At 52.6% G+C, this 13,446-nt stretch overlaps 1 protein-coding gene across 2 annotated transcripts in view; it reads right to left on the reverse strand.

Moving 5' to 3' along the window:
• Nucleotides 1–11,911, reverse strand: part of ARK2C (arkadia (RNF111) C-terminal like ring finger ubiquitin ligase 2C) — a 51,978-nt gene extending 40,067 nt beyond the window's left edge. For both annotated transcript variants that reach the window (XM_075020139.1, XM_075020138.1), the window contains exon 1: nt 11,743–11,911. In XM_075020139.1, the coding sequence (XP_074876240.1) occupies nt 11,743–11,803 (61 nt within the window). In that variant the 5' untranslated portion in view covers nt 11,804–11,911. The remainder of the gene's footprint in view (nt 1–11,742) is intronic.
• Nucleotides 11,912–13,446: the final 1,535 nt, after the last annotated feature.

The raw sequence follows: 13,446 nt of genomic DNA on the forward strand, positions 1-13,446 counted from the left end.
ATAGAAGCACCACCTGGATGGTATCATGTGCCATCTGGATCTGGCAATACAGGAGTCCCCTTGCAGATGACCCAGGGCATGATGATATGTCCTTATCTCCAGGGTGCTTCTATGGTCTCCTTTGGCAAAACACCCAGGATTTCCACCGGTAAGTTTGTAATTGCATGCGCCAGACAGATTTTCCTACTCAAATCCACCACGGAGAAGGTGCTGTTTGTCTCTGAAGGCTGAAGTGGCTCAGGCGGATGAGCCCAGCGAGGAGCAAAGCAGTGGTTGCACATCCCGTTCGAGACCTCAGCTCTCATTTTCGTTTTGGAAACCCCCTCTGGTACTCACAAGCCTGGAAACCCACCCTCGTTGCCAGTAGAGGTGAGAAGGAAGGAAAGGCAGGGGCTGACATGACCTCCCTCGTTTTGTAAGGGGACAACTACATTTTGCAACCTCCTGCACTGGGAACACAGCCTTTGCTTCTCCAAGGCTCATCTCAGGCATTAAAGCACTTTCTGTTGATTAAATAAATCCGATTTCTGCACACACTAAAATCACAACGTGGTTTCACAGTACAAGAACACAGAGGACTGCAGCGGTCTATTCCTGACCATTGCATACTTTCCAAGTAAGTAGAAAATACCAAATCAGTCTCTTGGATATGAAAAAAATTACATCTAGGTGAAACATTTCTGTACAAAAAAACCCAGCTGAAAGATTATGATGAATTGGTTTTATTCCCTGCATCCAGTTGACGCCGTTTCATTTTCTGCCATAAGATAGCATTTCACTTCGGGGGTTGCAGCCTATTTCATCTCACTTCAAATGAACCATTTAAAAGCCTCCCCCCTCCTTACCCCTCCCCATTTTGCTGAAAAACTCAAAGACAATATAAAGCCAGGAAAATAAATTTTCACCCAATGAACCGGAAAATAATCATCACCATCAAAACCAGATATCTCTGTTCTCACGTAGCTCTAGTCCCCGGCAGCTCAGGTCAATAGAAGTGCCATCACCCGAGCTGCTGGTCCACCACCCATCATTCATCCATGCACCTCCCCACTGGGGCACGACATCCCTTGCTTCGGGGCCCAGTTCCCATGAAATACCGTATTTTGAGCCTGCAGCTTCAAGGAACAACCTCAGAGACACGAGTCCGGCCACTGCTAGTTAATTTAATGTGGAAGGGGGTCAGGCAGAGAGCTGAGCAACAGATTAAGGATGGGCAATGGGTTTTGCTGCTGCTTTGATAAGAGCAGGAAAGTATAGAATTATTTAGGTTGGAAAAGACCTTTAAGACCATTGAGTCTGACCGCAAACCTAGCACTGCCAAGTCCACCACTAAACCACGTCCCTAAGCACCACATCTACACGTCTTTTAGATACCTCCAGGGATGGTGACTCAACAACTTCCCTGGGCAGCCTGGTCCAAGTGAAGAAATCTTTCCTAATATCCCATCTAAACCTCCCCTGGAGCAACTTGAGACCACTTACTATTGTCCTATTGCTTGTTATTTGGGAGAAGAGACCAACTCCAACCTCCTTTCAGGTAGCTGTAGAGGGCAATGAGGTCTCCCCTCAGCCTCCTTTTCTCCAGGCTAAACAACCCCAGTTCCCTCAGCTGCTCCTCATAGAACTTGTGCTCCAGACCCTTCACCAGCTTCGTTGCCCTTCTCTGGACACGCTCCGGCACCTCAATGTCTTTCTTGTAGTGAGGGGTCCCAAACTGAACACAGGATTCGAGGTGCTGCCTCACCAGTGCCGAGTACAGAGGAAAATCACTTCCCTAGTCCTGCTGGCCACACCGTTTCTGACACAAGCCAGGATGCCGTTGGCCTTCTTGGCCACCTGGGCACGCTGCTGGCTCATACTCAGCCGGCTGTCGACCAACACCCCCAGGTCCTTCTCACTCCCCGGACTGGGGGTCACCCTTCAGCCCTTGCAGATGGGAGGTTGAGGGGCTCCATCTCCCCACATCCCCCCCAACCTCCAGCTCCCTCATGGCCACCCGGATTCACCCAGGCTGTCATTTCCCACCCCGGCCAGATTCACGCACCGGCGATCAAAATGCCAGACGGCGTAGGTCAGCCTGCAGCACCTGCCCACGTCTGTTGCCACCTCCAGGTTCTCCCAGATCCACGCTTAACACACGATATAACCATTATCTCAGGTTCTGCGTTGGCCGAGATGGAGTTAATTTTCCCCAGAGCAGCCCTGTCCCTCGTATGGGCAGCTGGGAAGGTGTTGATAACACACCAGTGTTTTGGCTACTGCTGAGCAGTGCTCCCACAGCATCAAGGTTATCTCTCTTCCCTCACCAGTAGGCTGGGGGTGGGCAAGATCTTGGGAGAGAACATGGCCAGGACAGCTGACCCAAATGGACCAAAGGGATATTCCATACCATACAACGTCTGCTCAGCAATAAAAGCCAAGAGAAAGGAAGAGGAGGCGGGGAGGCATTCGTTATTATAACATTTCTCTTCTGGAGTAACCGCTATGAGTAATGAAGCCTGCCTTCCTGGGAAGTTGCTGGACACGGCCTGCTGATGGGAAGTAGAAAACAAATCTTTTGTTTTCCTTTCCTTCCACACACAGCCTTTGCTTTTGCTTTATTAAACTGTCTTTATCTTGACCCACGAGTTCTTTTCCATCTCATTTTCTCCCCGCCCTATCCTGCTGAGGAGGACAGTGATAGAGCGGCTTGGTGGGCACCTGGTGTCCAACCAAGGTTAACAACCCCCTACAGGTTCCTACAGAAATTTCCCGCTCAGGCCAACGAGGGATGAGCAAAAACCAGCTCGGTAAGTGCTTTTGGTACACGACAGGTAAGAGCTACCTGCAGCCCGTCGATCTCCAAGGAGGCTCTGCCCAGAGCAGCGGTGTACAGAGGGAATTTGGGGCTGCCAACGGGCTTTGCAGATGGCCAGCGTGGAAGGGGACCCTTTTGTATAGGGTTGCATGCAACTGAGACATTCACTATTAAAAAAAAAAAAAAAAAAAAGCCTTGTAACCCTAAGTCCACTCACGTCATGCTATCTCTGCACAGAAAGCCTCCTCGTTCCTTATCTCAGTCCCCGGAGATTTGCGTGATATCACAAATAATGCCTGGACAAGATAAGGCTTATTCCAACACACTGGTTGCTCCTAACATCTATAAAGCCTCATCAGGATGGACCTGAAGGGACCAGTGCCTGGGGATGCTACATCGCACCTGTTTTCATTCCACCCCTGCTCTTTTCCAGATGTTTTGAGCAAATATTGTGAGTTTTCTTCCCCATTTTCATACCTTAGACACCCATCTTCAAACCCTACCAACACCCTCACAGGTGCTGGAGAGCAGAGACCAAAGATGCTCAATTTTGGCCAACCAAAGCTTAATCCACTCCGGGTCCCTTCCAGCTCCTAGCGGTGAGGGAACTTCTTAATTTCAATTAGCCATTCGTGCAGTAAACCCGCCCTGAGGAGGAGGCGAGCTGTCAGGATCCGACCCTCCAGGGCTTACCACCATGGTAATGCGAAACCAGGCACGCCAGCGACAAGATGTTTATAGCCCAGTGATTCATAATACTGCAGAGTTTGCAGGAAACGTAACACCATTCATGATTAAGAAATGCTCTTGTTTTCTGCTAAATATATAAAATAATCACTCATCCCCTGAGCAGCAGATGCAAATTATACATAGTATTAGCCTCATATGCCAACCGCTATAATTCCGGTGCAGCATGAAGCCGTTCCCCAAGGCTCTAGAAGTCCCTTAATCTGCCTTTTGACGTCAGATGACAAATTTCTTGCCTGGGGTCATTAACGGGATGACTAATGAAAGCTGATAAGTGAATTTATAAATGAAATTAAAGATATTAATATTAAAGGCCAGGCTACAAGAAAGAGAAATGTGGATTTAGCAAACCACAACAAGAAGCACGGTAATCTGCATGAGATTTACAGGTCCTTTCCTGCCAGGCAAATTATGGACACAGTATTTTCCGCCTGGAGGTTTTGGAAACTGCCAGGCTTGACGGACACCTCTCCTGAAGCATTAGCACCCCCATTACCTTCAGACACTGCCTGAGATTTAAAAAAACTCCCGCTCAAGTTTGCCAGCAAACGCCACGCCGCTGATAGTCTTGCAAAGACAACTGCATCACCAAATCCTCACGCAAACAAAATACCTTTAGACTGCGGTCAGTTTGCTGCCAATTACTTTAAAAAAAAAAAAACAAAGCAAAACAACAACAAAAAAACCCGACCACCTCAAACCAGATTCTCATCTTACTCATCCCAGCATAAATGCCAAGCAACTCTTTTAAAAGTTGAGGACTTAATTTGGATTTATGCACGTACGAACAAGTTCAGACCTTTGCAGCTTGGTGTCCGATCCCACGTCCGGGCAGCTTCACCGTGAAGCCACAGCTCATTTCTGACTCCAGCTGCTCCTCACTGAGGTTTAGGGCTCCCAGGAGAGTCTATTTAAGTCTCAGCTCCCACCACCTGATGATGATCAGCCCCAAATGGACCAAACATCCTCCGCTGCCCCGAGGAGCACAGGCAAATGAGATCCTACCTAATGCTGCAGGAGAACAGGCACCTCCTCTGCTATCAAAAAAAGAGGAAAAAGATTTCTTTTGTCTGTAGGTGCCCAGTTTTCAAGCAGACTTCTCACGGGAACGGGTTGGTTGGGCAAGCGCTCGTGAGCGGTGCCTCGCCACGCACCCACAGCTTCCAAAAAAAAACCAAGATCCCTTTGGATATCTCAGCACCTTGAGCTAGCAGCGTGACTGAAGGAAGAGTCAGATGCCACCAGGAGAAGGAGAAAGGCCAGAGACACAACACGGAGCACGGCTGGGGAGGGCACATTCGCTATGGGGACGTTTCCCAATCCCCACCCTTCACTGGAAGAGCCCGACATGGGGAGCAGCTGCAGCACGACGGATGCCCAAGGGACCGTGTTTCTGAATGTCTTTTAGGGACCCTCTCAAGCCTGGAGAATAAAAGAGCAGGTTTCCAGAGCAGCTCCTAACTCAGCCCCAGTGATGGGTGCCTGGACGTGTAGCCTGGTGGGCTGTCCAGTTCCACCAGAGTCCTGCTCAAGGTCCCTTCAAAGAAGTCCCAGAAGGTAACCACGGCCCAGCTTTCTCCTCGTTTAGGGAAATAGCTGCTCCTTGTACCATTCGGGGGTGGAGATGGAGGAGCGACACACGGTAACAGCTCCGCAGCATCGCTTGAGCCACCCCAGGGAAAGACGGCAACGGCCAGCAGCTCCGTCTAAGCCGATGGTCACCCACACCTCGGAGGGTCACCCACACCTTGGAGGGTCACCCACACCTCGGAGGGTCACCTCCAGGCAGGGCAGCCGCTGTGAGCTGCCGGCAGCACAGGGATGCGGTGCGAGAGACAGAGACATCCAGCTCCTTCTCCAAGCTACCCACCTCCTCGTCCAAACATCTCCCCACAAGCACGTCCTCACTTCAGAGGGTCCCAAGCTGCCCCTTATTGCCTCTCCCCATAACCTGCATCTTCTCTGCTTCCAGCACTTGCTTTGCTCCTCACCCCGCCGGGCTTAATCGCTCAAACCAAAGCGATAACGTTCATTAAAGAGCTGCGAGCCGTACGACTTTCCTGCAGGCAGACTTTGCAGCTTTTAGAGGGAGGGAGAGAAAACAACAGCGGTTAAGGACACTTACCAAGAGGGATCCAGGACAGCGTGTGCCAACCAGCCCAACCCAGCTGGGGCTGGGGAAATGTAAAGGACCAGCAGGCAGGGAAATGGGTGAGAAAAAGGTCCTGGGAGACTGCAAAACTGAGCAGAGGAGGAGCAGAAAGGGTTAAGAAAAGGTGGTGGGGAGGCATGGAGCAGACATGGATTTTCTTTCCCTTCGTCCTGGCTGCTGCCGAACTCTGCCGTCCGGCACAGGAGCCCGGTCCCTGCCATCACCAGGATCTGTCGCTCCGGCTGAAAAGCGATTGGGGGCTTTTTTATTTTAAAAGGAGAATTTAGCCATTCCCCAAAGACCCCATTTTCTCCCTAAGAAGGTTTAGGAGTAAGACAAGACCCCGCAAGGATTTGACTGGGGGATCTCCCGTGGAGTCCTGTGCGGAGCCGCTTGGGAAACCGCAAGCTCCCTGCCAACCCCGACTGCAGACCGACCCGCTCCGTCTCCCTGAATTGAACCCAAAAAGGGAGAAAATTATCATTTTCCCCACTGGCTCTTAGGCCCACTCTCACTGCTCACCTGCGGGTCCCTGCCCTGGCCCCACCGCAGCCACACATCGCCCTTCTCCTTCCCAAACCACCGCGTCAGCCGAAAAAACCCTCCCGAGCGTCGTAGCCGACTTCTGAGTTTTGAGCCCCAAGTTTGCCACAAGCAGCAATTTGAAGCTCTGCTTCATATACCACCCTTCCATCGAGAAGCCTTGCGCTACCGCCCAACTCCAAGAGCTGCAGGTTTCTGTAGAAACACCCAAAATCCCGTGAGATGCCCAAGAGTCACGACGTTTGGCGGTGCCATCACGCCTCTCCCAATTGCCAAACCAACTCTGGTCTTGGAGGTGACGGATATCGGAGATGCTCTAGACGTAGGAGAAGACCTTTTGCAAAGTCTCCCCTTGCGTTTCGGGCACTTTTATTTAATTCTTCCCAAAACGAGTGCTCCCGGGTTAAGGGTGGGAAAGGCTTTTCTCAGCTGACCTGCTGCAGCGCGCGTCCCCTTTTTAACACCTCTAGAGATAAGGATCTTCCAGTTTGGACATGCCCCAGCGCACGGTTTGGGTTTAAACCAGCACGTAAAGGGGCCGGAGGGGATGCCCGTGCCCTCGCTACCCAACGTCGTGCCCCGCAGAGCGCCCCGAAAGAGCCGTCCTCGCCTCTCCTTCCACCCCTGCACCTCCGTCTGGTCCGTGGAGAGGGATGAGCCGGTCTTGGATGTCACACGTGCTCCCCGTGGTCCTTGAGGGGGGGGTTTCTCCTACATTTTTGGGAAGACGGGGCTCCCCACGCTTGCCCCAGCAGCGCTCCGCCCTCCCCTTTCGGCTAACGAGGTGCTCCCCAAATTACGAGCAGGGTTTAAAACGACAACAACAAAAAAAGGAAGCTCGGACTTACTCTAGGAAAGGCCTTCCAGGAGGTTCACGGAGGAGAATTCGGCGAGGACCGAGGCCGGAGATGGTTACGGCAGCATCCCGGCACCTACGGATCTCACCCCCCCCCCTCCCCAGTTTTGGCACCCCACGCTCTCTCCGGGATGCACCCAGCGATGCCGGACCGTGTCCCCACCACCTCGTACCCCCCCAAACCAGAGCAGCTCCTGGGTTTTGTGGCAAACACCCCCCCACACCCCCCAAAACCTCCCGTCCCTCCGCTTCGCAGCTGCCTTTGCTTTCTCGCTCGGGCACCAACTCACCGGTTCTTAAATAACACACTTCCACGGGGCCAGATCCGCACACGGCAAGGTAAATCCGGATCAGCTTTCATTAGACTTTGCTGATAATTCCCAATATGAGCAAAAAAGTGACCGCTATTTGTTTCTCTTTCTCTTAAAAGCGAAACTGTGACAGCACCCCAAACCCCGTGTGAGGGACAGATGGGTCCAGCTCCCCTTCGGCACCGTTAAATGCACGCAGATGTGTATAAGACCTTTACACGACCCTTACAGAAACGAATCTCGGAGCCCGTTTTGTGTGTGTTTGGGATTATCCACCTCCCTGTTATTGAAAGAAGTTATTTAAAGCAGCCCGGGAATACAGGTTGGTGCTGGAGAGATGTATAGGCTTTATAGAAATCACTGCATGTGCCTCCACACCCACAGCAGCACCAGCAGCACGTGACTCGCCTTGGATTTCCTCAGCCCGCGATGCTAAAATAAAAAAAGATTATTTTCTCGCTACCAGGTGGCTTTTCAAGACTCGGAGCGTCAAAGGAATTAAGCCATTAAATTGTGGATGCATTTGATGGATTATGAGCTATGAAAGCCTGATAGTTACTGACTAATAAGGCTGGGAGGTGGAGTGGGGGGGGGAGGAAATGTTTCCTCTTGTAAGAACGTGTTTCTAACAAGACAGGTCAAAATATGATGCGGATGATAAATTGCTTAGTACCAGTTGCCATTAACCCAGCAGCTTTCCGTATTATTAGATTACCAAGGCATCCTCAGAGCATATTGACCAAACAGTTTTGCTCTGTATTAGCACTAATTTGCGGAAGAAAATCTGGGGGGGGGGGGGGATTATTACACTCGTTGCAGTGAATCCGCCGCTCCTAACAAAGGGGCAGCTGCCGGCAGGTGTCCGTAGCGCGAGGTACGTTTTGGAAGGGACCGGGGTTTATCCATGTTTGGGTTTTGGGGTCGGGTAGAGGAGGGGAGGGGATGTTCATTTTTTTTTTTTTTTTCCACGCCATAACCCGAATCTCATTGTCTCATGTGAGGTTGGGGGGGGGTTGAATTTCAATAAATAAATAAATAAATAAATAAATAAATAAAAATAAAGGGGGGGGGAGGAAGGAAAAAAAAAAAATAAAATCACATTGGAAAATGATCAGCCCCAACAGGCATGCACGTCTCCCTTCATGCAAGCGAGAAGCACAGCCTCCCTCCTCGGGATGCGTACGGGGACATGTGTCACGCACGGAGCTCAGCGCTGGCCCGGGGCGAGGATGGAGCGAGAACAAAGGGGCCACAGCATACACTACATCCAAGGGGGGGGGAAAAAGCAGGGGGGCAACCCGCTTGTGCTCATACAGGGAAGGGGAACAGGATGGCCAAACAGTCATCGAGATACACGGAAAAGGAAATATGGAGAAGGAAATAATAAATAAATGGGTTTTTAAAAAAAAAAAAATAAAAATAGGTAACAACAAAATCAACCAAACTCAGGATAAAGCTAGGAGGGAGGTGGAAAGGCACGGCCTTGCAAAATGATGCGTCTCTTCGAGGGATGCTGGGGTGAGGCAGGGCGGGTTGCTGGAGCCACTTGCTTTTGTTTTGTTTGCTAGTGGCTCCTCTTGAAATTTTAGCGGTGGGAACCACCGACCTGCTGAATTTGTCTTCCTCTCATTAAAGACAAATAACCAGTCCTGTGTCTCTCCCCCCTTCTGTGGAAATGCAATTAAGACAAGATGCTTCGCCCCCTCCCCCTCCCAAAACCCCAGCCCCATCTCCTACTTTTGGTAGCCCTGACTTTCCTCAGTTTCTGCTGGCATCCAAACCGAAATTGGGAGGTTTTACAGGACCATTTTGCAGACCTGGGAAAGAAGGTCTGGCGCAGGAACAAGGAGAGGTGACCGGTATTATTATCGCTTTGCAGCTGCAGCAAAACTGCTCGCTGACCGCAATTTGGTTGTCCATCCCTCCCTGCTTCCAACATTTTAAGGTTCCCAGTGACTTTCTCCCAACCCCACGGTTTGGTCTTTTGACCAAATCGGGTTATTCAGAAGATGGTGGGCCTGGAGGCTTCAAGCAGGAAAATGTAGTTACAACATTAGCAGCTGGGACGGTTTTACGAGCCCTGCCTTGCAGGGGTCTAGTGAAGATATTTATAGCGTGCCAGTCGCCGCGGGACCGAGGCACGGCAACTTCTCGCCTAGCAGATGGTGGGCAGGGCACTCGTATATATGTATATGTTTAAATATACAGCTAATAGATTAAAGGGATTTTTTTCCCCCCCCAGGTTTATTTACCTCTTGTTAATCAGAGTTTAAAAAAAAGAAAAAGAAAATAATAATTCCCCCCATCCATCCGGAGGTCGTCCCTCTCATTTTGGTATCAGTCTGGTAAGGAATGTGCAATGTTGTAACTAGAATGAAATAAGCAGCAGACCCTTCATCAAATATCTACCTTTTTTTTTTTATTAATAACGAGGGCTTGGATTTATACCCTTTTATTTTGGCTATTCTGCGGTAAAACAGAATTCTGCATCAGCACAACGGTAATACGGACTGTGCATCTAGGGAGTATGTACACACAGACTAATGCTGAGGATAGATATGGGATAGGAGGAAAAAAAAAATGTATTAAAAAGCCCCCATATCTGCACTACGGGGAAAAAAATCCACTCACTCAAACCTCACGATGGGGGAAAGCAAGGAAAAAATCTAAACAGCAGGATACGACAATAAATGGGAAAACAGCAATAGAAAAAGCACACTAGGTTAATATAGGAAAACTAGTTTCTTTATTGAGAGATCGTATATTAGTATTAGTGGAATCGTGTGTAACAATGTCATCATGCACACAATACAAAAAGGCAAGGCCCACCATGCTATGGAAGGGCAACAGAACAAAAGCAGCGTACACTGAGCAGATGTATAGGCTACAGCACATTACATTTCAGCAGGGTATGTCTCTACAGAGAGATTTACATCAGAAACTAGGTAATGTAAAAAAATACAGACCATGCTTTAGTTTTAGTACAAGAAAAAGGTGAAGATACACAACCAAAGGATATTCGATACAGAAAATTACCCACAAAATAAGAACAGGAAGTAATTTAGCACAGCAGAAAAAAATGTTATCCCTGTTTAATGGAAAACCATTTTGCCAGTCGTCTCTTTTCGCAAGCAAATTTTAAGGGGGGGGGGGGGTTGTGGATAGGGGGGGCTCGTTCGCCACGTCGGAGGTGCACTAATGGGACGGGACACTTGTGGCTCGGGATGGGGATGGAGCGTGGGGCTGGCCGGGCGAGCGGCTGGGTGGGCGAGCGCCCGCGGTGGGGGACGGCTGTCGGCAGCGGTGTCACCGCCGGCGGGGACACGGGGATGATGCTGGACACCCCCCACTTTGCAGAGCTCTCATCAGTGTCGGCCAACAGCTTTTTTTTTGGGGGGGGGAGGTATTTCAGCCCCTATTGAATCACAGATCGTACTCTCCAACTCTTTTCCAATTCTAATTTTTGGAATGAGGCGTTTTGTTGCTGGGTTTCCCTTCTCCAATTTTATTTTTTTGGGGGGTTTCGTTGCCGGGTTTCCCCTCCCCAGTTTAATTTTTTTTTTTTTTTTTTCTTTGGAGGGGGGGTGGTGGCTGCCATTTGGGGGCGTTTGGCCACCCCCAGGAGACTCTGCGCCCAACGACCACAGCAAAATGAATCCACTTAACAGGAATTTACAGTGCAATGTACTCAGCTAAACAGGATGAAGGTACAAAAATGGCTGTTATCGTCTACAGCTACGCTGAGATGGCCTGGTGGCTACGCTACACGGCGAAGACTGGGGTGGGTGGGGTGGGGTGGGTGGGGGGGGGGGGGAAGGGGTTTCAAATCAAAAAATAAAAATAAAATTTAAAAAATAAAAATAAAGGAAAATGGATCTACCGAAGCACAGACTGGAGGTGCAGGCGGGATGGTGGGCAAGCGGTGGGCGCCGGGGCGGCCCCGGGGGGGGGGTGGGGGTGTCGAAAATGGGGGGGACACCCCCCTGAAGGGGCACTGTGTGTGCGTGGGGGTGGGTGTGGGGGTGCTGAGGGGGGGGGGGGCGCGGAGCCCTGCGCGCCCGCGGAGCGAGGCGGGCTCTCCCCAACCCTGAAAGCGCAGGGATGGGGAATTATTTTTAATTTTTTATTTTTTTTTTTTTGGGGGGGGGGGGGGTGAGGTGGGATGAGGTGTGCGGGGGAGAGAGGGGGGAACCCGGAAAACCGGCGGACCTGCGCGCAAACCCTACGCGCCGGGCCCCACGCAGCCAAACCCCCGCGCGGAGCGGCCCCGGGACGCGAACCCGCGGCCCTCCCCACACCCCCCCCACACCCCCCCCCCCCGCCCACGGCGCGGTACCTCTGTTGCGCACGGAGCCGAAGACGGGCAGCACCAGGTAACCGACGTGCACCAGGACCATGCTGCGGCCTTTGTGGCGCGGCGCGGCCCGAGTCGTTTCCTCCTTCCCCCCCCCCCCCCCCCCCAGCCCAACCACCACCACAACCCCCAGGACCCGGCCCCGGGTCCCGCCGGCCCCTCCGCCTCGACGACGAAGTGGCGGCCGCCCGCTCCGCCGGCACACAAAGGCGGCCGCCGCCAATGGCGGAGCGCCGAAGGCCGGCGGGCACGCCCCCTCCCTTCCCCGATAGGCCAATAAGAGACCGAGGGGAAGGGGGGGGCGGGGAAAAAAGGCGGCGGAAGGGGCGGCGTGCGGCCGCGCGCGTAACGGCCGCGCGCGTAACGGCCGCGCCGCCCTCAGGGACGCGCGGGGGCGCGCATCGCCCTCTCCCCTGAGGGGCGGCCGCCGTGGGGCCCGCGGCTACGCTGTCCCCCTTCAGAGGAGGACGCCTGGGAGGCGCGACCACCGTCCGCCGATCCCTCCATATAGACCCTCGTCCCCCCCCCGACACGCCTCGCCGTCCCTCCTGACACCCGTGGCCGCCGCGCGGGCGGGAAACGCGCGTCGAGCGGGGCGCGAAGCGAGAGGGATGGGCGGAGGGGGTCGTTCCCCCGGCCCCTCCAGCGGCCTGCTGTGTTGACGGCCCAGTTGCTGACAGAACTTGACTGGTTGCGGGCGGCGGTGACCCTAAAATGGCTCCGGCCGAGCGCGCAGGGGTGCGGAGAGCTCGTGGAAAACCCCCACGGGGCTCAGAGCCGCCCTCCTCGTGGGGAAAAGAACCCCCATGGCTTAAAGGAAGAAAATTACCCCCTCCTCCCCCCCCCACCCCCCCCAAAAAACCCCAACGGGGAGTTCATCCTCGTTTATTTAAAACTCATAACGAAGCGGGAAAGGCCCCGGCGCGCGGGAGGGGTTTCAGTCAGGCCGCGGGAAGCATCCTACCCGTTTTTTGGGGTGTCCTTCCCACCTTAGCCAAACCCGGGGGTTGTTTTTTTGCCGGGCTTTTCCCAGCAGTGCCCGCCATCCCGCCGTGGGGAGCCCCTTAATCCGCGCTTAGCTTTATCCATCCCGTGCATCTGGCAGGTTTTAAGCGCTCGGCAGCTCCCCAACGTGTATGCGCGATGGATTTGTTCGCCTGGATTATTGCATTGGGTTTGTCGTTGGGTTTATTTTGTGTGGGTTTTTTTGGGTTTTGGGTATTTTTTCCTGATCTGAATTAAAATGGGGGCTTGGCAACCTGGAGCTGCTTAACCTTTTCCCTCCCAGCCCCGCAGCTTGAGGGCAGATGCCAGCCCTGCGGTGTGGGAAGGATTAACTTGATCCTCAGGCAGCAGGGACAGCTGCCTGCGCACCCTCGCTGCCTTCTTCAGAGCTGGGACAGCCACCCAAAAGGGCTCTTTTGGGTAAGTTTTCACACCGCTGCTGCACCAAACTCCCCTCAGATGGGAGCAGGAGCAGTTACAGGTGCCCACTGCCTCCCAGTGCCCACCCGACTGCATCCCAGTTTGGATTTTCCCTCCTGCCTTGCCCCCAACTCAGTGTCTCCCAGGAGGCTGCACTGACTCCAGGAGGGATTTTGGCAGGGAAATTCTGGACCTTGTCCCACAATGTCACCACGCTGCTCTGAGCAATGCCCACACCACGGCTTGGCCAGCCCCAGATCT

This window comes from Buteo buteo, chromosome Z (assembly GCF_964188355.1).
Source record: "Buteo buteo chromosome Z, bButBut1.hap1.1, whole genome shotgun sequence".
Classification (NCBI taxonomy): Eukaryota; Metazoa; Chordata; class Aves; order Accipitriformes; family Accipitridae; genus Buteo; species Buteo buteo.